We start from the raw sequence: 22,293 nt of genomic DNA, 5'->3' as shown, positions 1-22,293 counted from the left end.
TCACAGAAGGTGGAACACAATTTTTATCCTGATCTCAAAATTTGACCTATTGTCTTTTGTTGACAACTCATGCACCTGTCCTCCCTTCAATACTCTATATTGTGTTTATTCAAGTCCTCACCCTAGGAACTGCATGCTGGCTGGGCCCAGAGAGATGATACGGCTGGCCAGGCCCTCTCCCTCCACCAGGGGGGGAGGGGTGGGGAGTTTCTGGGGCTTGACCAGACGGCAGGTTATACGTGTGGGGGCGGCACAGGTCCGTGGAGGGATGATGACACGCAAACCGTTGTGTCTGCTGCCTCGCATCGAGCCGCCCCGAGCATCCACCATGAAACTCACTAGGAACCTGACAAGAGACATGCCTCACATTATTGCACGGTATAATAACGTTTCTATTGTCACTCTTAGAGATTGATTTATGGACAACATAAGGCATTTGTCAGTGTAGGCCTACAGGCAGGGTAGGATGGACACACACATGGCTGTGTCTACTGACCCTGTGTGTATGGGTTAGACTTAGGGTTAGGGTTGTGTACTGACCCTGTGTGTATGGGGCTGGCCACAGGACTGACGTTGTCAGAAGTCTCTGTAGCTGGACTGCTGGGGATCAGGGAGTCGTCATCATACTCCCTATGTAATGGCATTGGAGTGTGTACCTAAAATATAGACAGAAAAAGCATTTTTACTTTTCTATTCACCCTCCACAGGGTTACAGCGATACAAATATTTTCATTAATAATATGGCAACCTCATGGGATTGAACCTAAGCAGTTTGTTCTGTACCTGCTCCATCTCATGCTCCTTTAGGTGGACCATCTCTGGGGAGACACAAGGGATCCTGGGAATGGCAGGCGAGTAGTTGCTGTTGGAGAGAAGAAAACAAGGAGTGTGTAGGGGATATATTCTCATTCCACTTCCTACATCCCAATATAGCTTTAACCCATCCATTCCCCGTTCTTTACAATACCTCCACCCTTCTTTTACTATCAATATACCCCCATTCACTCACACTCTACCCCCCTCCTTCTACCCCCCCCCCCCCCCCCCCCCCCCCCCCCACTCTAGGCCCCCTACACAGTGCCCAGCCCTCTCTCGTACTCCATAGATTTCTTGGGTGACAGGAAGTCGTCATCATGGTCCTTCAAGTCATCCATCTTCATGTACCTGGCTCCTTCCGTCCCCAAAAGCTCCTCCCCTTCAGACAACAACAGGAAGGGCAGAGAGAGAGGACAGACCGGGTCAGAGGGGTGTAATAGATAAAGACACATACAAGATAACTGAAACATGTGAGTCAGAGTTAGAGAGCATATAATGAGTTCAGTAAATATAACACATGGTTTATATAGTAGTTAGGTTTGTGAGTTAAAGGGCCACTACACTCCACACACTGTGCATGTGTTAATGCTGTACATGTGTCAATGGCAAGAGATTTAGTGAAGCCACGGTCACAGTGAGACCCAAAGGCAGATGGAGAGAGAGAACATGGAGAAAGACAAAAATAAGATGGCCCCTACACTTTGTTCAATATTCATCTCAAATGTGATGTGTTCATATACTTTTCAGCTATAAACTGTTTCCAGTAGTTGAATATTTGGAGCACAGCATATTGGATAAGTATGGTAAAATATCCCAGATTTCCTTAACATCTGGAGAGTTACAATATGGCCCAACATGAACTGAGTCTAAAACAAGACAACATCACTAGAGCCATGTCCATTGGGATTTCGCTGTCCCTTTAGACATAGTCCACGTCAACATGGACCTAATCTGGCACAATTAAACTGATTTAAACAGGGTTGAGAGGTTTCTTCTCTCCCTCTGAGAGTCCTGGCTGTGACAAAACACACAAAGTACATGGAGTACAACTACATGGACACACAAGTGCACTGGCACCACAGAGATAGATAGAGGACTCATCATGGATTTTAAAAACAAAAAACAAAGTTTTAAGTGAGAAGCAGGGATTGGTCTGATTACGAAGTAGAAAGGAAATTCAGGTGAGCACCAAAATGCCTACTCCACCCATGCTCTACCAAGGTTTACCAGCACACAGCTTTGACCTACTATAGTAGCTATGCCAAACAATGTGTATGCAGGTTGCTTAGGATTCAAACCTTCTCAAACTGCCTAATTCATACTCTTAGAGGAGGTGCTCCCACAATAATGGGATTTGTACCGCATACAAGTTCAAGTATTGTATTTTTCACACACCACACTAATCCTATTATACTACCTTTTCAAACTTTTTTATTATTATATGAAAGCAAGCTTTGCTTTTATACTTACAAGACCATCATGCTTGATGGAGCGAGCTGTTTTGTATTGTATTAACGTGGTGCCTGCCTGTAGTTCCACTTCCTTAAACCACTCCTGATTTCTGTAACTGTTAATTTACCTGTGTAATATTGACATAGGCTAAGAAACAATAATACACATTCACAATAGGCCTATATCTAAAAATACATACAGCCTAATTATATATATATATATTATTTAATAGCAGGACACTGTAAAGTGTATGAATTAGGCTGTTTGAGAGTTGAATCCTAAGTAACCTGAACACACATTGTTTGAAGAACAATGGACAAACATAGCTACTGTCAAAGCTGTGTGCTGGAAAACCTTGGTAGAGCATAAGTGAAGTAGGCATTGTGGTGCTCATGTGAATTTAATTTATTTTTCAGCATCAGACCAATTTCCATGGTTTTTACATCGGAAGGTGATTATACAAAATTAAATGAGGTGTCTTTCGAAAATGTCACGTGTGCTTCAAATTATGTAATTAAAAAAAAGTGTTTTGTCTATCGCATAATTTATTGTCAAGGGCCCAGTTTCCCAAAAGCATCATAAAGCTAAGTTCATCATCAGAACCATTGCATTTTTACTACCTCATCTTACCATAGCTTGGTCTATGGAGTAGTCTACCTAGCTAGTTTTGCTATGCCCATTGCATGCATTGTAAGATAGCTAGCTAGCTGTGTGACAGTTTCCCAAAGTTTGGCGTTGGATTTGAACCTGCTTTTAACTTATTTAGCTAGCTAACTTAGCTATGTTTTGTGGAAGAATGTAGCTAGGATATAACATCAACATTGAGTTGTGGTACAATCTTATTGGGGTAAAATTGGCTTACTCACTTGCTAGTTCGGTAGTAAACGTAAGCAATGCATCTCATTGATTGTAGCTAGTACTAGCAATGCAAACTAACATGAGCATCATGGCAGTTTCTCAAATGTTGGTCTTTTTAAACTTAACATAGCTAACGTTAGCTAGCTAACGTAAACTCACCCCATTCCGTACAAATGTGCGCAACCGCAACATTCAAACGAGGCTACAAAGAAAACTATTTGGGACTGTATCGACTGTATCGACTTCAAAATCGGGGGTGTGAACTAGGTTTCTATTCAAGCGTTGATCGACATGGTAATGGCTCTATAGTATTGGAGAAAAGTTGAAAAAACGGACCCTCCGTTACATCGTGGCGTGTCATGTCGTAACGTACAGCACGCATAAAGCAACTATTTCTGTCTTACAATCTCTCTCCACCAGGTGTAGCACTTCTCTCATCCTTTAAAAACAAGAAATGGACAGTGACGGGGGTAAGGGGGGGATAACTAGTCATTTTTTGCGTCATCATTGCATGCGATCATCATTCTCAAAGCCGATGTTTACTTCTAAGATCACTTCAGCACCGCCCTAAAAACCCGATTCAAATTCGACACAAACCTTCAAATAGGTATGTAATCACACATTATATAAACTATTTATAGTGTTTTATTTACATTTTAGAGGCGATAAGGTGATAAGTTGGACAGATCGAGTGAAAAAAGCAATTTTCCCACACGACATCTCTCCTTCTCACTATCACGCATTAGTTTCGCTTCCCCACCCGCCATTTTTAAAAAGACCCGACGGGGCTCATTGCCTGCTTGAATTATGCAGAAACGGGCAGTGTTTAGGTAATGTAATTGATTCTGTTGGAAAGGGGAGAAATTGTACTTTACAATGGTATTGACATTACAGTTGATCTGGTAAAAGTATTACGTTTTTGGGGCGCTAAAATAAGGGCAATTGTACGGACCAAGGTGATGTACGAGTTTACGTGAGTTTACGTTAGCTACCTAACGTTAGCTAGAGCTATGTTTTGAGTAAGAACGTATGATATATTGTGGTGCATGAACTGGCCATAAGCGTTAGCTAATGTTATAGTCTTACCTTAGCTAAAGTTACCTAGCTAATGTTAACTGGCTATCATAGAAACAAAGTATGTTCACTAGCTTATTTGTTCATATTTGTTTGTGCTCAAGTGTCTAGGTCAGCAGTTTACACGTTGACTTTAGCCTTATGAAAAACCTTACTTGGCAAAATATAGCTAGCTTTCCTCGCTTGTTGTTTAGCTACCTAGTCAACATTAGCTCTCATCTGACTGGTATAACGTTATGTTAGCTAGCTACCTAGCTAATTAAAACAAAACTACATTAATTGGCTAGCTACCTTTCTTTGCCTGTTCGTTAGCTAGCAAGCTTTCAGCTGACTGGCGTTAGCTAGCTACACAGGCTAGCTGTTGGACTTTGGACAAGCAACAAAACGTTAGCTAGAGAGCTAGCTAGCTACCTAGTAAATTTTATCTCTTGAGCGCTGTGTGTCAGATGTTTTCAAAAACAGAAGTGCATTTGTCTAAATATAAAAATATTACTTGTCTATTATATATTTGAACATTGTAGTGAGTAGGTTATATGTGTCTTTAAGGCAGCAACTAGACTACTTTCTAATTTTAGACCAACAGTGTCAATTTGTCAGTTTAATTATCATGGAGCTAAAAATACCAGGGTGTGACGTCCTCTGACATCACTGTCAAGGGTGTTGTAATGTTTACGCTGTGAACTTTACTGGTTGATTAGACACCCGTGGGTGTAATGAAGACTTGTGTGCAAAATGTATTTTTTCACAGTCACTGTGTTTTCATTTCCTTACACAGTATATGTACACCAATGGAAACACACATAGCACGTACACACACATCTTTACAAACTACAGACACAAACTATACAAATAACAGCTGATGTAATGAAGGAACATTGATAAAGACATCAAACCAACAACATCAACAAGACAACAACATCCAGAAAACACCATCAACATCTTGGAATGTTGATACAGTACAGTAGCTTTGGCACATTTTTTTTTACCAAAGAATTCCATTTTCACCTTGATAATTATTTTGTAGTGAATGGTTTGATAAACTGAATGGGTGAGTGTCCAGTCTCCACTACTGGGCTTTTCTCTTAGAGTACTGTAGGCTGGTGAGGACAGCCATCCCTAGCCCCCAGCTGCGGTGACATGGAGAGAATGATACTGTAGAGTACATCTGATCTGGGGAGTTAGTGACTGAGAGTCAGGTCTATGTTACTGGAGGGATAAAGAAAGGTTATAGACATGAAACCATGAAACGCATGCACCACATTGAACATCAGGAGAGAGACAGTCCCAAAAGGACCAGGCGTAGAAGAAGAGGTGGAGAGAAAGAAGGTGGGGAGAAAGAGAACCAGAGAGAAAGACGGCAAGAGCTTGAAATGGAGCCACACACTCTAAGATGACCTATGAGCACTGCACAGAGAAGAGAGAAGGAGACAGTCATACCCATTGTTAGCTGTGCAATTCCTAAAAAAATCAAAAGGTGAAAGAGGAATATTTTAGGAGGCCCTGCAATATTATAAAATCATTTGCAATAAGTCTGTTCAAATTGTTCATACATTATTAAAGCCAGAATGGACTGGCAACTAACTGTACTGCAAGATATGAGGATTTTTATTAATAAGAAATTACAGTACAATATATCTCCTATCTTGCCAAAAAGAGGAGAAAGTGTGTTCTGTGGGGTATCTGTCTTCGTGTGTTCTACTGTCTGTAAATTATTGTAAGTGTTGTGTACCTTCATCCTCTGATACGTCCAATATCTCATCCACTGTTTCCGGGAAACTCATACGATGTTTCTCTGTGGTGGTCTGAGGGAGAGAATGGCAGAAGAGAGAGAGAAGAGAGACAGGTTCAAGATGAGACAAAGAGTATGGAAGGATTGTCTGCATTGAGTCAGAAGGAGTGTAATATAAATATTTGAAGAGTTGGTACTTGTTTACTCCTTACAATGGAAACCGTCTCCTCTGTGACCAGTTTGAGAACGTCGATTACGGAGATGTACCCCAAACGCTTGGCGATGGACAGGGCTGACGTACCATTCTAACAGACAGAGAGAGAAAGAGAGTGAGGTGGAGGGATCGAGGGATGAGTGGAGGAGTGAAAGGGAGTGAAAAGCAGTGGTACTTACAGTGGTGACCTCGTTGGGTGGGGCTCCATGTTTGAGCAGTAAGGTGACGATATCTGTGTGGCCCTGTTGGGCTGCCTGGTGCAGTGCAGTGTAACCAACCTGGGGGAAAGAGACACAAACATTAACATACTGATGAGACACAATGAAAGGAATCACATCACATAGCCAGTTCATATTTACTGTGATTCACTGTTAAAATTGAAGGATCATTTTGTGTAAGTGTAGTTCCATTGATGTCCAGAGGGAGGTGCTCACCTTGGTCTTGCTGTTGACGTTGGCCTGCTGCTGCAGGAGGAACTTCACCATCTTTACATTGCCATAGTGACAGGCAACATGGAGAGGGGTGTATCCCATCTGAAAGAGAGATTAGGACCCCATCAGTATCCAATACAACCAGCACAGACTTACTACGAGACAGTTAACGAAACACTGAGTCACATGATTACAAATTCAACACATACACACTACACGATATCTATAGTATGTCTCTCCTACCATATATGCTCTGGGGTTGACATACTGAGTTTCAGGGTAATGGAGGCCCTAGCTGGCCTGAGGGTACGTAGGTTGTGTAATGATGATGGTAATGTAACCCTGAGACAGGAGAACCAGTCAGTGGCTATTTATACTAAGGAGAGGAAAGGTCACGTCTCAGATACTCTATCTGCCATGGAGCCGCCATCGTTCACTATGTAGCACTGTTACTGTTAGGTCCCATACCACACTGACCTTGCGTTAAGATTCACTGAGGTTAAGATTAGCTTCAGATAGCAATGAACTGTAACAGTGTGTATGTCATGATAAGGCAGAGGTGTGTACTTTATACCAACTTTCTACAACCTGGCACAAAGGAGGAGTGTTCATGTTGGGTGGAATGCAATTCTCTACTGCAATATCCTATTATCTACTGAGATGCTTTAAAAATGAAAGGTGTTTACAGACTCCAGAGGTGGTACAGTGTGTGTCGCTGGATGCTACTGAGCAGAGAGAGACTTTTGTGTCCCTTGCCTTGTCCCAGAGGTGAACAGGAGTGTGGTCTTACCCGTGTGGCAGCATACACTGATGCCCCTTGCTTCACCAGGATGTCAGCGATGCCCACGTGGCCTTCCTGTGCCACCAGGTGGAGAGGAGTCAGTCCACTCTGAGGGGAGAGGAGCCAGGGGCAAAAATCAGGCATATTGTTACAGCAGAACTAACCTAACGTCACAGGCATAAAGAATCACCTGAGCGGGATGCCCCACATCTGGTCATAACAACAAAATAAAAACTGTCAGATGAGGTTTTCTTCTGCACTGTTCAACCAATCCAGTAAATATGGAGGAGGAGTTAAGATAGAGTGTTGCCTTGTTCATATTCTGGAGGGAAACAACTTCAGAGAGCTAGCACATATCATAGATACATAGCTGCTAGACTGATATTAGCTAGCGTTATCTAGCAATAATGGAATCTCCGACAAAGTTGACACCAACAAAATTGGTATGAGGTGTCTGTCGACTTTGTGGCAAGAATTAATCTCAAAGAAAGAAAGGCACTATCTATAGCCATCCGCTATATATTTCACCGGGGACTGTAAACAGTGAGCGAAAGTTCAAAAGTGAGAGTTGTGTCACAGGCTGTCTTCCTTTTCCCATGAAAACCAGATGTTTCCGGTTTCTCCCGACCGGCTGAGGGTGCAGCAGTACTAACAGCTTTCACCCAAATAATCTTAACTCCTTCCCTGCATCAGTCCCTGAGGCCTCACCTTGTTCCCCAGGTTGACGTTGGCCTGTTTGGAGATGAGCAGGGCCACCATGTCAGGCCGGCCCTCCTGAGCTGCCAGGTGAAGGGGCGTGACCCCCTGGAGGGATTCAGCATTGGCCGAGGCGCCGTACTGCAGCAGGCTGTTGGCAACCTCCACCTGGTTCTGCTTCGACGCTATGTGGAGAGGGGTGTAGCCATTCTGAAACAAGAGGACCAGAGTTAATGGTTATGAGTGCATTGTAAGATGATATCTGCGTCTGTGAGTGTGTGTGTGTGTGTGTAGTCTCTCACCCTAGCTGCACTGTGTGGGGAGCCTCCCTTGCTGACCAGCAGGTTAACCAGGTCCAGGTTGTTGTGATGGACAGCCACATGGAGAGAAGTCAGTCCATTCTAAAGGTAAAGGAGACACACACATATAAACCACCATAACTTAACTCTGACATCTTTCCACCTGAAATACCTTGACCCTTCCCTCCCAACAGCCCTGCTCTTCCCCCCCTCCCTGTGTTCTCCAACCCTTACCTTGCCAGAAGCGTTGGGGTTGGCCCCTCTCTCCAGCAGCAGCTCTGCCACGTCCACTTTGCCATATTTAGAAGCCACATGGAGAGGAGTGAAGCCTTTCTGCAGAGACATCCCAGATAGAGAGACGTCAGGGACCACAGACCACACAGTCCCACACAGAGAAAAGGTTAGGAGTGTGTTAGTATTAGACAGTTGATAGAGGGGTGTGTATGTAGAGTGTGTGGGCATTGGACAACAGACTGTACCTTGGTCATCTTGGTCTGCTGGGCCTCCATGTCCAGTAGGATGCGTGTAGTCTGAGTGTGTCCCTCACGGGCAGCGATGTGGAGGGGTGTGTGTCCGGCTGTGGTGGTGGAGTTGGGGTTGGCCTTGTGTTCCAGCAGCAGAGTGACCAGCTCCTTGTGGCCCATCCGACACGCACAGTGGAGAGGTGTCTGGTCATCCTGGACAGGGTGGGGCGGAGGAGAGGAGAGAGGGAGAGAAGATGAGAGATAAATATACATAGGAGTCAAGTGGCAAGATAATTTAATGTTGTTCAGATTGTTGTGTGTGTGTGTGTGTGTGTGTGTGTGTGTGTGTGTGTGTGTGTGTGTGTGTGTGTGTGTGTGTGTGTGTGTGTGTGTGTGTGTGTGTGTGTGTGTGTGTGTGTGTGAAGTCATTACCTTGGCCTTGGCGTCTACTGGTGCTGCATTGGTCAGTAAGAACTCTGCCACCTCATAGTGTCCGGCTCTACATGCCATGTGGAGAGGAGTCTCCACTTTCTGCTCACACATAACCAGGCAAACACATGTGTGTGAGCAGTGTAAATCAGTAACACAAAACATTGTGAAAATTGGCCAGAGGTTCTGTCGTAGCTGAATCAGAATTAGTTAGGTAACATAGATAAATAAGATGTTTTATCTACTTTCATAATATGCAGAATATCAGAAAGGGAGAAGGGCTCCACTATGTCTGTACGCTAGTCACTCCCTTCTTTTCCCATTGGGGGGAGGAGTATGGCAGTGTCTGGAATCATTGTATTACCCCTCTGATGTGTTGATGAATCTTGAGATAGTATATGACCTAGAGGTTCACTCCCCTTAGTGAGCTTCTCCAGAGTGGGGAGAAGAGGGGGTGTATTTGAGATGGGAGTATCTTGAATTGACAATTGATATATGCCATTGGATGAGGTAATGTTTTCGTACTAAGAAGTACCAAGCACGAGATTAGAATCTCGTCTAAAGAGACCAAACTGAACAATAATTTATAGCTAAGGCTATCTGGCTATGGGATACTCCTCTTTCAAGTAAAAGGTTCCTAAGATCTGTGGTTCGTCATGTGAGTTGAGAGGGGTGTATCTTGGCTATAAAAGATACTAAGAATTGTTTTGTAAGGACTCTCAGAGAATTCATTTATAGACACTGAATTGATCTGAGAGTCAAAAGGGCTATGGTGAAGCTCATATAATTAAAGATGGAATGTAAAATATAACTCTGACTTGTGTGTGGTTTGTAAACTCTGATCATTTAGTAATACAGGAAATTACCACGACAGTTCGGTCAGTGATGAGGTGGGTGGATGGGTAACATTCGAGTACTCACTACATTGGAAGCACTGGGAGAAGCCCCCTTCTGTACCAGATGGGTGACTATTTTGCGGTGGCCCATGAACGAGGCCACATGTAGAGGAGTCAGGCCAGACTTGGGAGAGAAAAAACAAGCAATGAAAAAATCATACGTAGAAATAAAGATATCCATCCCTCTCTCCTTAGCAGAATCCCTCTCTTTTCTTACCCTAGCTTACATTCCATCTCTTTCTCTTGCCCCTATCTCTCTCACCTCTGTCACAGCCTCTAGGGACGCTGAGTGTTTGAGCAGGTGGTCCATCACACGCATGTGGTTCTTCTTACAGGCAATGTGAAGCGGAGTGAAACCATTCTGAGAACACAATACAACAGCATGGTCACGAAGGCAACACACTTTAACAAAGATGTGTGGTAGGTATGTATGAGTGTAGTACTGACCAGTGCACGGGAGTTGGGTTTGGCTCCCTTGTCCAGCAGCACTTTGGCCATGCGGTGGTGCCCACAGTGGGCTGCCACATGCAGGGGGGTCAGGTGGTCCAGTGTGATGTCATCAATCTCAGCGTTGTATTGCAGGAGTTGTCTCACACAGTCCATGTGGTCCCCCTGTGCTGACATGTGGATGGGAGACAGGCCGTTCTATAGGAAAGAGAGAGATACAATCCATGACTTATTGTGTTGTGTGCATACAGTATTTGAGAACAACAGTCCAGAAATCAGGCCTTGGTGGGTTAGCGTTATGTGTACCTTGGTCTTGGCCTGGATGGGAGCCCCTTGGTCCAGTAGGATCTCAATGATCCTCACGTGTCCGTTCCTGGCTGCACAGTGCAGTGGAGTCAACTCATCCTGGGAGGGAGGGAGGTAGGGAGGGAGAGAGAGAGAGAGACAGAGAGAGAGAGGACAGTTAACACCTGGACTGGGACAATATAGCACTGTATGTGTAACAGGGCAGGGCCTGACCAGATGAGGAAGAGAGAGAAACGGGGAGGGGATGCAGTACAGTACCTTGGTCTTGGCATCAATCTGTGCCCCTCGGTCCAGCAGGAGTCGTACCATGATCACGTTCCCCCGCCTGGATGCGATGTGCAAAGGTGTGATGCCATTCTAGAGAGAAATATAGACACATTAAGTAGGGGATCGACAGTAGGACCAGAAAGAAACCAGAGGGACTGGTAACAATACTGTGTCAGTGATACTAGGGCAGAGGGGAACAGACATACCTTAGGGGTGAAATTGACATTGGCTCCTCTGTTGAGCAACAGTTGGGCTACGTTCAGGTTCTCGTAGTGTGCGGCGATATGGAGCGGTGTGAAGCCTGTCTATAGTGACACACAGGAGACCATACCTTATTCTATACAGCTCTAAAACTGACGGCCTCTAATTCTACAAGTATCATCTTCACTCACTGTGGCACACACTAAACTAAAGTTTGCCACTAAAGTGAAGACTAACACTCAAACAAACACACAGTGAGTACCTACCTTGCTCAGGACGTCTGCGTTAGGGTCATTCTGTAGAAGCACGGCAGCTGTGCGCGTGTCATCATTCCGCGCCGCTATGTGCAGCGCGGGGAGACGGACTTTTCCCTTGGTGCCATAGTTGATGAGCAGGGCCACGACATTCTCATGTCCCTGCTGAAGAGCCACGGCAAGAGGGGTGAAGCCATCCTGACAGAGGAAAGAGGAGTAGATAGAGCTCAAGAAAGGTTAAGTGACCTAAAGAAACAGATGGAGAAGGGAAGGACAGTGAGAGTCAAAAGGATTGATAAGTGATGGAGGGAATAGTGCAGGAGGTGTAGTGGGGTGTAGGTGTAAATGGAATAATTTCCTGCTTATTCCTTTCTGATTCCGGGAATCTTCCAACCCTATGCTCTGCTGATTGGCTGTTACCTCAGTGGGAAGGCTTTGATTGGCCCCGTTCTCCAAAAGGAACTTCACAACTTCTAGATGATTCTCTTGTGAGGCCATGTAGAGCGGAGTGAAGCCCTTCTGTTACAGACAGACACATACATGGACACACACACACAGGGAGGGGCACAACACAGCAACACAGCAGCACAACACACACACACACACACACACACACACACACACACACACACACACACACACACACACACACACACACACACACACACACACACACACACACACAGAGGAAGGAGGAAGGAAGCACAGGCACACAGAAAGACAAGAAGGCAGACAGATATTAACATAGAGTTGCATTGAGTTAATACACTCTTAGAAAAAAGGGTTCCAAAAGGGTTCTTCGGCTGTCCCGTCAGGAGAACCTTTTTTGCTTCCACTTAGAACCCTTTTTGGTTCCAGGTAGAACTCTTTTGGTTTCTACCTGGAACCAAAAAGGGTTCTTCAAAGGGTTCTCCTATGAGGACTGCCAAAGAACCCTTTTAGGCTCTAGATATACCCTTTTCTTGTAAGAGTGTACGATGGCCTAACGTCATCTTTCAGTCGGGGGTTGGGTCAAATGCAGGAGCTTATGCACACCCAAAAATGTTAGTAGAGGTGCTGACTAACGGAATAGTCAACTGAAACTGTGTAAAAATAAAGAAAGTTTCACATTCTATAAGTGCTCCCAACAACTTTCTTTTTTCTTACTCAATCAGGGTTGGAGTCAATTCTGAATTTAATTGCAAATTGCTTCTTAATTAGGCATCCTACAGTAGCACCTATAGTTTTCTGTTCTTGTAGTTTTTTCTGTGTTTTTTCTGGGGTCAATTTCACACTTTAAGTATTGAATTCAAAATAAAATACAAATAAATTGTTAAAAAAATTATATTTTCAAGGAAAAGTTAAATAATGGAAGTTGAAATCATAAACAAAACTCTAATTTCAAAGCAAGATCAAATAATTTTAAAACTATTGCAAAAATTATTTTCAGTTAAACTTTTCCAACAACCAACTCTCTAATTCTCCTCTCTCTCTCTAGGTTCCTCTCTAGGTTTCTTCCTAGGTTCCTGCCTTTCTACAGAGTTTTTCCCTAGCCACCGTACTTTCACATCTGCATTGCTTGCTGTTTGAGGTTTTAGGTTGGGTTTCTGTATAACCACTATTTGACATCTGCTGATGTAAAAAGGGCTTTATAAATACATTTGATTTGATTTGGTAGGCTGAACGGATTCAATCGGGTTGGTTGTTGGAAAAGTTTAACTGAAAAGTATTTTTACATTGGTTTTCAAATAGTTTGTTCTTCCTTTTAAATGAGACTTTTGCTCACGCTAAAAAAACATTTGCTTTCATTTAATTTTGTTGCTTTTTATATCATTATTTTTGTTTACAATTCCATACATGTTGATACTTTTTGGGGGGTTTTTGATCTACATTTTCAACTTCATTTTTCATGTTTACAATTTATTTTATTTTGAATTCAATACTTAAGGCATGAAATTGACCCCATTGTTGTTCATTTTTGTCAATATCTCAACAACACATTGGTAAAAACGTCTAATTTGGCAGGATGTTAGAACCCATAATGCATACCTATGGTGCCAACATTAGCACTCATTGGCCCCTAGGTGGCGCTGCAGTTCATTAAAAACCATGCACACATTCAAAACACATTCAAATCATTAGCCCAAACTATCAAATCCAACTCGTACAGATGATTGACAACATGTCCCTGAAGATATGTTCCAAGTTTAGTGATACAGAAAAAAAAAACATGGAAACCACAGATCATCAAACTTTGACCAAAAAGTGCTGGAGTAATGCTAAATTGCTTAAAAAATCTTCTTCTCATAAACCACAACTCAGATTCACCCAATATTTGGTATGTAGAATCTCTGAACTAGTCCCTAGCTAAATGAACTAGTCCCTAGCTAAATTAACTAGTCCCTATCGAGGGATGTGGCCATTCTACGCCAGTGGAGGGCACTACCGTTCACTGAAGGCTATTACTATTGAACCATAGGAATTTGGTAAACATGAAGTTGGAAGGGACAGTAGTCTATGGCAGTAGCATGGTAGCATGTATTAGACATAACTCATTACATATTAGAGGTAGAATCTTGCAACTTGGAAAACATGCAATTGATAAACATGCTTATTAAAGGTATGGCCTTTGTCCATTTCATTGCCAGAGTGCCCAATGGGTGACCAAGATATACTATTTCTATTGCTCAGACCCTGTTAATGCTGCTCTTAATGCTGCTCACAGCTATATTTCCAATTCAATTATTGCTTTGAATTGGCCACATACCACAGGCAGCAGAAATGTAATTGAATTTTAACTAAAGGAAGCACAATTGAATTAAATGAAATTCAATGAAATGCTAATTGCTAATATATGTTACAATTCACAGTACAAATATTTATTTTGACATCATGTATGGTAATACTATGTATAACATTGAAATATTTCAGTTTTTAAATTCCTCTTAAAAGGAGTTTAAATCATTAAAGTGGTCTGGAAATATTCTGAGATCATTTTGTAGTTGGTCGGTAATAATTCATAATTCACTTGCATGTTATGAAATATCGGAAAAAAATAAATTTCCCATTAAATCAAACACTCCAGAATGGAAGGGAACCTAACATTTCATGACAAAAATCTAAATACTGTTGACATATCTGAGTTATAATCAAGCTTATGTTTGAAATGGTATCTATATTTATTTTAGTAATAAGTGGCAGATGTGGCAACGGAATGCGACTTTCATGTTTCATGTCTCAGTTTAATTTCTTTGAATTAATCTCTGCTTTCTTTAATTCAAATTCACATTTCAATTCATGGTTTGAATTGAAATACATTCAGAAATTCAGACCCCAAACCCTGAGTTCCATGCAGTATAATGCAGCATATCTGTATTATAACTGTTTCTAACTGTATGGTTATCCGTTGTGGCTGGTGGCTCCTCTGCAGGGGGCTCTGCCAGGGGGGTCGGGGTCTCTTCCGACACTGGCTGGGGTCTCACCTGGGACTGGGCATTGACGTTGGCCCCGTAATTTACCAGCTCTGCCACCACTTGCTCCTGCCCAGCCAGGGCAGCAATGTGCAGAGCTGTGTTGCCTTTCTGTGGAGGCACAGGACAAGAGAAGACATGAGACATACACTGTAGTAGTGTCTTTGTGAAAGCAGTAAGTAAGTAGGAATACCTTTTTAAAACGTAGAATAATTGGATTATTCAGTATATTGTACTTTGGTGGTGACATAGGCTTAAGGAGTTCATGGGTGTGGTAATGTGACATAGTGTATGAGGTTGACTGAGTACCTTAGTCTGGGTTTCCACATCGATGCCTCCATGTAGTAACTCCAGCACCATTTTAACGTGGCCTTCTTTAGAGGCCAGATGCAACCCGTTGAGCCCGTTCTGAGGGAGGAGAGAGAGAAGAGGAGACCTCACACTGTAGGGTCCCTAACACACTGAACACACTACATACTGACACACACCAATCAGATCCTCAAACCAGCACTGCCCTGCTTATTATACAGCACTTGCTAGATGTATAAAATGCAAAAGCATGTTACTGAGCCCAACTGTACCTTAGGGTCAGGACAAACAGCTTCAACACATACAGCATCTGTCAGATATTAACTGTGCTTATTTAGCAATAATGGTGACCGGAAAGGTGATGAAGATGATGGTGAGGAGGAAGAGGACGGGAGGGGGATGGCAGGCCGGTGGTCTCGGGGCTGGGAAGAATACGAGCTGTGTGGGATAGGTCTGACCTCACACAGCCTTCCTTCAGTGACACAGGACATGTGAGGTTGGACCTTTCCCACACCACTGATATTAATCCTCTGAGTGGAGAGACCACAGCACACCATCACTCTACTGCAGACCGGGAGAGGTGGAGGGTAGGGGGGGAGGGGGAGGGAGAGGTGGAGGGTAGGGGGCGGGAGAGGTGGAGGGTAGGGGGGAGGGAGAGGTGGAGGGGAGGGGGGAGGGAGAGGTGGAGGGTAGGGGGGGGGTGGAGGGTAGGGGGAGGGAGAGGAGGGGGGAGGGAGAGGTGGAGGGTAGGGGGGAGGGAGAGGTGGAGGGAGGGGTGAGGGAGAGGAGGGGGGTATAGATGAGAAAGAAAAACAGGTAAAAGAAAGAAGGGATGATGCAAAAGAAGAAGAGCGAGTAAGAGAGAAATAACTTAAGGTTAAGGGGTTAAGAGGGTGTGAGGAGGGTTGAGGGGAAGGAAGGGAGGGAGGGGAGGGAGAGAGGCAATGCGGCTGGGTGGCCGGTGAGCTAGCCCATGGCAGAGGCATCTACTCAGACTGGATACGAGAGACACGACTGCCACAGCAAAGCCTCCACCTAACCTCCATCAGGCCGACACCGCACGGATAAATACAACAACAATACACTGGGTGACACTCACTACTCACACACAACACAGAACTAATATCACGTCCAATTCCACAACCACATTCAACACACTTGACACAATTCCAAAACACTAATACGGACTTGGTTTGAAATGACACACATTGCATTAATTCATACATGACTTGAAGAAGATTGGCATGAGTCTGGCTGTCAATGGTATCCCGAGACTGCAGATAAACTGTTCAGGTTATGTCTGTGGTGTTCCTGTTTGTCCACAGGGTGTCTCTCTTTAGCAGCCTGAGGTCTTTCTACAGCTACTTAATCATACAATTACATATAATTATGTAAACATAATATAGTACACATAAATACATTCACTGTATTGACTACATTCACTCTGTGTATTGAATCCTATGTTAGTAAGGAGATTTACAGCTGTGAATGTGCTTGATACTAATCTTGATTGTAGCACACACACACAACTCTGCCTTGTTTGTGTGGCCTGTGGGCAGCCCCATTCCCCTCACGATGTGGCCGTTTCTGGCCACCATGGGAGAAACCGTCAGGGTAAAGCAGGCAGGATGGAGGAGAGTGGCTAGAGGAGTAACTCCTGCCCTATTTAACACCTCCCCATCAGTCCCACTCAGTCCTACCTGTCAACTGCTGCTAGGAGACTGGCTACCTGGGTCTCCAAACTCTCTCTCTCTCTCTCACACACACACACACACACACACACACACACACACACACACACACACACACACACACACACACACACACACATATTTCAAACACTGAAATCTAACACACAAAAATAAACACATACAGTAATTTCCATTCAACACAAACAATGATATAACGTACATGCAGTCAGAGACAATCCACACAGTAGGTACTAGAGCAGAACAGAACACACTGTACACTGAGTTAGACCCAGAGCCAAGACAGACATTCTGCTTGCTGATATCACATCAAACACATTCCAAGCCAAAGCTCTCACTGAGAGACAGAGAGAGAGAGAGAGAGAGAGAGAGACAATGGATGTGTCTCAAATGGCACCCTGTTCCCTATGTAGTGCTATGGGCCCTGGTCAAAAGTAGTGCATTATTTAGGGAATATTGTGCCATTTAGATTCACTCAATCACCTCATTCCAATAGAGAAGGGATCATTACAGCCATCTCACAGTAACAGTCAGCAAGTTATCTACATAAGGGTTTCTTAGATTGCTTCTGAAACATGTGTTTGTGAGATGCCCTACACTGACTAGACTAGTGTTAACCAGTGACTAGACTAGTCTTAACCAGTGCCCTGCACTGACTAGACTAGTGTTAACCAGTGACTAGACTCGTGTTAACCAGTGACTAGACTAGTGTTAACCAGTGCCCAACACTGACTAGACTAGTGTTAACCAGTGCGCTACACCGTCTAGACTAGTGTCAACCAGTGCCCTGCACTTACTAGTGTTAACCAGTGCCCTACACTGACTAGACTAGTGATAACCAGTGCCCTACACTGTCTAGACTAGTGTTAACCAGTGCACTGGCTAGACTAGTGTTAACCATTGACTAGACTAGTGTTAACCAGTGACTAGACTAGTGTTAACCAGTGACTAGACTAGTGTTAACCAGTGACTAGACTTGTGTTAACCAGTGACTAGACTAGTGTTAACCAGTGACTAGACTAGTGTTAACCAGTGACTAGACTCGTGTTAACCAGTGACTAGACTAGTGTTAACCAGTGACTAGACTAGTGTTAACCAGTGCCCAACACTGACTAGACTAGTGTTAACCAGTGCGCTACACCGTCTAGACTAGTGATAACCAGTGCCCTACACTGACTAGACTAGTGTTAACCAGTGCACTGTCTAGACTAGTGTTAACCAGTGCACTGTCTAGACTAGTGTTAACCAGTGCTCTACACTGTCTAGACTAGTGTTAACCAGTGCTCTACACTGACTAGACTAGGGTTAACCAGTGCTCTACACTGTCTAGACTAGTGTTAACCAGTGCACTGTCTAGACTAGTGTTAACCAGTGCACTGTCTAGACTAGTGTTAACCAGTGCTCTACACTGTCTAGACTAGTGTTAACCAGTGCTCTACACTGACTAGACTAGGGTTAACCAGTGACTCTATTCTTTCCTCTCTCTCTTGCCATTTCCCGCTCTTCCATATTTTCTCTTTCCGTCTATCCATCCCGTTCTGAACCTTGCTGATAAGACTCTTCCTGTGTGTGTGTGTGTGTGTGTGTGTGTGTGTGTGTGTGTGTGTGTGTGTGTGTGTGTGTGTGTGTGTGTGTGTGTGTGTGTGTGTGTGTGTGTGTGTGTGTGTGTGTGTGTGTGTGTGTGCTGTTGTTTTGCGCGTGTGCGGTATGAAAGATGACTCATCTTTTTGATCTGCTGTACCTTTACAGTAGTTAACTTGTTTTCTTACGTGTATTCATGCATTATTCTAGCGCTGCAGTATGATGATGCAACACTGTGAAATATTATCACAGCCAATGAAATGGACAAATTAAATGAAAGACCGTAATAAATCAGGTTCATTAACTGATAATGAAACTTTGACAAACAGGAAAGATTTAATTGGTCCTCCTGGTAAATCCAAAATGCATCTTAGAGTTTGGGGACGTGCCCTGATGCACTCTCTAGGAGCATTTTGATTGGCAACTGGGCTTTGTAGCTCTCTCACCTGATTGGCTGTGTTGATGTCTATGCCGTTCTTTATGTGGTCAATGGCCTTGTCCATGTTACCAGAACGAGCCGCCCGCAGAAAACTACTGACAGCATCAGCCTGAGAGAAAGAAAGGCAGGGATAAAGGGGGTGGGGGGTGAACAGAGGCACATAGAGTGGGAGAGGGACAGATATACGTAAAAAGGGAAGACAGAGAGGGGGATGGAGAGAGATTTCTATTATTGTCAGAAACATCATTCAAATCAAAACCACACAATGTCAAAGACACACGGACAGGATGAGACTATAGACGCTTTCCATTGGTGTTTTCCTCATCTCCCTCCTCACTGTTATTGAACAGGATAGGACAGTCAGCCCAGCCCCCTCCCATTGGCCAATCAGAGCCAGGCCTGGCAGGGTGGGGACCCTAGAGGAGGGGGTGCAGGGGATTGGCGTCCATAAAGACCGACAGCCTCTGTCCCAGGTTCCATCCCCGTCGCCTCTGACTCCCTGAACCTCTGTGTCCCAAATGGCACCCTATTCCCAACATAGGGTTCTTGTCAAAAGTAGGGAATAGGGTGCCAATTGGGATGCAAACCTTAGCGTTATGGTGAGGTGTGTGTCTGCTCTGCTATGCTGCCCAGTGGTGTGGCTGGCGGTCTGGCTGGTGCTCTAGGGTGGTGTGTGTGTGTGTTTAGTGAACGCTCTGCCTAATGGTCTAACACATGGTCTGGCTGTGTTTTTGTCTCTGTTTTGTTTGTGTCTGGGGGCTTCATGCCTCTCAGGCAGGGGTGCTGAAACAGGATCACTCATGCGGCACGAGGGAGGGGTACATGGGGAGAGGGGAAAAGAGAGAGGGACAGAGAGAGAGAGAAGGAGGGAGAGAGAGAGAGGGAGGGAGATGGAGAGAGGGGGGGGGGGGGGGGGGGGGGGGGGGTCTACTGCGGCAAACCATACGTCCCCCACCATTAGTCTCTCTCATTCTATCTACAGTATCTAGCTCTATCAATTATTCCCACACTCCTCAGGAGCACTCATGACTCATTTTCTTAATGTCTAGGTCATAACACATGGTATCACGCCGCCAGTCTTTCTGTCCATCCCTCATTCTCCTTCTCTCCTCCCTCTTTTTCTCTCTGGTGTCTGACTAAAGTATGGACAGGGATTACTCCATGTCAATTAGATCCTGAGCAACCGTCAATACACTTTTTGTGATATCCCAAGTCCCAAAATCCTACAGAATGACAAACACACACACACACATTTACACATAGGCCACGCTCAGAAACAAAAACAGACACACACACACATACCCACCCAAGCAAGTGTGACCACACACACAGTGACTCAAAAATGTGTTCAACACAAGTTACTCAACACACACAGTCACAGTGACATTGATGTTGGCCCCCGTTCAGCTATGTGTGGAACACTGGCCCTCTTTTCAGACAGTGGTAACAGAGAGAATGAAGACCCACATGCCCATGCTGTGGGCATGGCAACTTATGATACAAACCACCACCCATCAACAGAGCACTATTGCAAGTGGTGCAGCACTGCGCAAAGAAAAGGAATACTTAAAAAAAAGTGAGAGGGAGGGAAAGAGATGGCATGATTGATAAAGAGAAGAGGAAAAAGAATGAAAGGGAAAGCTATTTCCAGCTTCCTGCAGCAGAAAATCTTTCAGAGCATTTCCCTGTAACAAACTGGTAGGCCTTGATAGCTGAGCCGCTAGCTAGCAGCACGCTAACTCCACACAGCCTGAGCACACCCAAAACTCACCACTTATCTCTCAGCCTTGAGAGATTCATCAAGAAAAAGTCACAATGTTTCCAACTTTCCACCTAAAAGTGAATGTATTCTTGTTTAACATCGCTCCCAAGTTAAAGGTAAAGCCACAGTTCTTTCTGGGAAGTGTAGGCTAGTTAGTCTTAGGTAACTTCATGGCTCTCAATTGACATTTTTGTTGTTGTATATATACACTCACGGACAGTTTATTAGGTACACCCATCTAGTACCGAGTTGGACGCCCCTTTGCCTCCAGAACAGCTTGAATTATTCAGGGCATTCTACAAGGTTCCCGGAAACCTTCCACAGGGATGTTGGTCCATGTTGACGTGATGACATCACGCAGTTGCAGCAGATTGGACGGCAGTACATTGGGTTGAGGTCTGGGGACTGCTCAGGCCGCTCAAGTAAACTGAACTCACTGTCATGTTCCAGGCAATGTTTTCTACTACTCAATTGTCCAGTGTTGGTGATTGTGTGCCCACTGGAGCCAATACTTTTTGTTTATAGCTGATAGGAGTGGAACCCGGTGTGGTCGTCTGCTGGTATAGCCGATCAGTGACAAGGATCGGCGAGTTGTGCGTTCCGAGATATCGTTCTGCACACCACTGTCGTACTGCACCTCTATTTGTCTGTTTGTGGCCCGCCTATTAGCTTGCACGATTCTTGCCATTCTCCTTTGACCTCTCTCTACAACGAGCTGTATTCGCCAACAGGACTGCCGCTGACAAAGTCACTCGTTTTGCCCATTCTAACATTCAATTGAACAGTGACTAAATGCCTCAATGCCTGTCTGCTTGCTTTATATAGCATGCCACGGCCATGTGACTCACTGTCTGTCTGTAGGAGCAATCAATTTTTGTGAATGGGGTGGTGTACCTAATAAACTGGCCAGTATGTTTTATTGTCACATACACCAGATAGGTGCAGTGAAATATGTTGTTTTACAGGATTAAGTGCTTTGCTCAACGGCACATTGATAGATTTTCACCTTGTCAGCTCAGGTATTCAAACCAGCAACTATTTGGTTACCTTTCTAACTTAGGATCCCATGTTTACTAGACAGGCGCTTCAACCAATGAAGCCACAACGCCTACCTGTTCCTAAAACGTATTCCCTGTACTTCAACCCTTAAAACTTCTTAAGGCTAGGGGGCAGTATTTTCGTTTTTGGCTATAAAACGTACCCATTTGAAACTGCCTATTTCTCAGCCCCCGAAACTAGAATGTGCATATAATTGTCAGATTAGGATAGAAAACACTCTAAAGTTTCCAAAACTGTCAACATTTTGTCTGTGAGTTTAACAGAACTGATATTGCAGGCTAAAACCTGAGGAAAATCCAATTAGGAAGTGCCTCTGTTTTTGAAACCTCTCTGTTCTTATGCATCCCTATTACCCATTTAAAGGGATATCA

General features: G+C 44.1%; 1 protein-coding gene across 7 annotated transcripts in view; it reads right to left on the bottom strand.

Moving 5' to 3' along the window:
• The window catches only part of LOC120063003 (ankyrin-1-like), a 77,435-nt gene that overhangs the window by 43,034 nt on the left and 12,108 nt on the right, over positions 1 to 22,293 (bottom strand). For 5 of the 7 annotated variants that reach the window (XM_039013071.1, XM_039013068.1, XM_039013066.1 and 2 more), the window contains exons 2-27: positions 19,109 to 19,210; positions 15,373 to 15,471; positions 15,076 to 15,174; positions 12,035 to 12,133; positions 11,627 to 11,812; positions 11,366 to 11,464; positions 11,151 to 11,249; positions 10,893 to 10,991; positions 10,587 to 10,784; positions 10,402 to 10,500; positions 10,165 to 10,263; positions 9,247 to 9,345; positions 8,830 to 9,027; positions 8,585 to 8,683; positions 8,354 to 8,452; positions 8,064 to 8,261; positions 7,365 to 7,463; positions 6,578 to 6,676; positions 6,323 to 6,421; positions 6,142 to 6,234; positions 5,930 to 6,002; positions 5,638 to 5,658; positions 1,099 to 1,195; positions 784 to 862; positions 541 to 656; positions 122 to 346 (exon numbers count right to left, since the gene is read on the bottom strand). In XM_039013071.1, the coding sequence (XP_038868999.1) occupies positions 122 to 346; positions 541 to 656; positions 784 to 862; positions 1,099 to 1,195; positions 5,638 to 5,658; positions 5,930 to 6,002; positions 6,142 to 6,234; positions 6,323 to 6,421; positions 6,578 to 6,676; positions 7,365 to 7,463; positions 8,064 to 8,261; positions 8,354 to 8,452; positions 8,585 to 8,683; positions 8,830 to 9,027; positions 9,247 to 9,345; positions 10,165 to 10,263; positions 10,402 to 10,500; positions 10,587 to 10,784; positions 10,893 to 10,991; positions 11,151 to 11,249; positions 11,366 to 11,464; positions 11,627 to 11,812; positions 12,035 to 12,133; positions 15,076 to 15,174; positions 15,373 to 15,471; positions 19,109 to 19,210 (2,972 nt within the window). The remainder of the gene's footprint in view (positions 1 to 121; positions 347 to 540; positions 657 to 783; positions 863 to 1,098; positions 1,196 to 5,637; positions 5,659 to 5,929; positions 6,003 to 6,141; positions 6,235 to 6,322; positions 6,422 to 6,577; positions 6,677 to 7,364; positions 7,464 to 8,063; positions 8,262 to 8,353; positions 8,453 to 8,584; positions 8,684 to 8,829; positions 9,028 to 9,246; positions 9,346 to 10,164; positions 10,264 to 10,401; positions 10,501 to 10,586; positions 10,785 to 10,892; positions 10,992 to 11,150; positions 11,250 to 11,365; positions 11,465 to 11,626; positions 11,813 to 12,034; positions 12,134 to 15,075; positions 15,175 to 15,372; positions 15,472 to 19,108; positions 19,211 to 22,293) is intronic. The other 2 variants (XM_039013070.1, XM_039013067.1) reach the window with 2 other exon arrangements.

The sequence above is a fragment of the Salvelinus namaycush genome, chromosome 18 (genome assembly GCF_016432855.1).
Source record: "Salvelinus namaycush isolate Seneca chromosome 18, SaNama_1.0, whole genome shotgun sequence".
NCBI lineage: Eukaryota > Metazoa > Chordata > Actinopteri > Salmoniformes > Salmonidae > Salvelinus > Salvelinus namaycush.
Note: the sequence above shows the minus strand (reverse complement) of the source record. Positions and strands in the feature narration are given on the sequence as shown.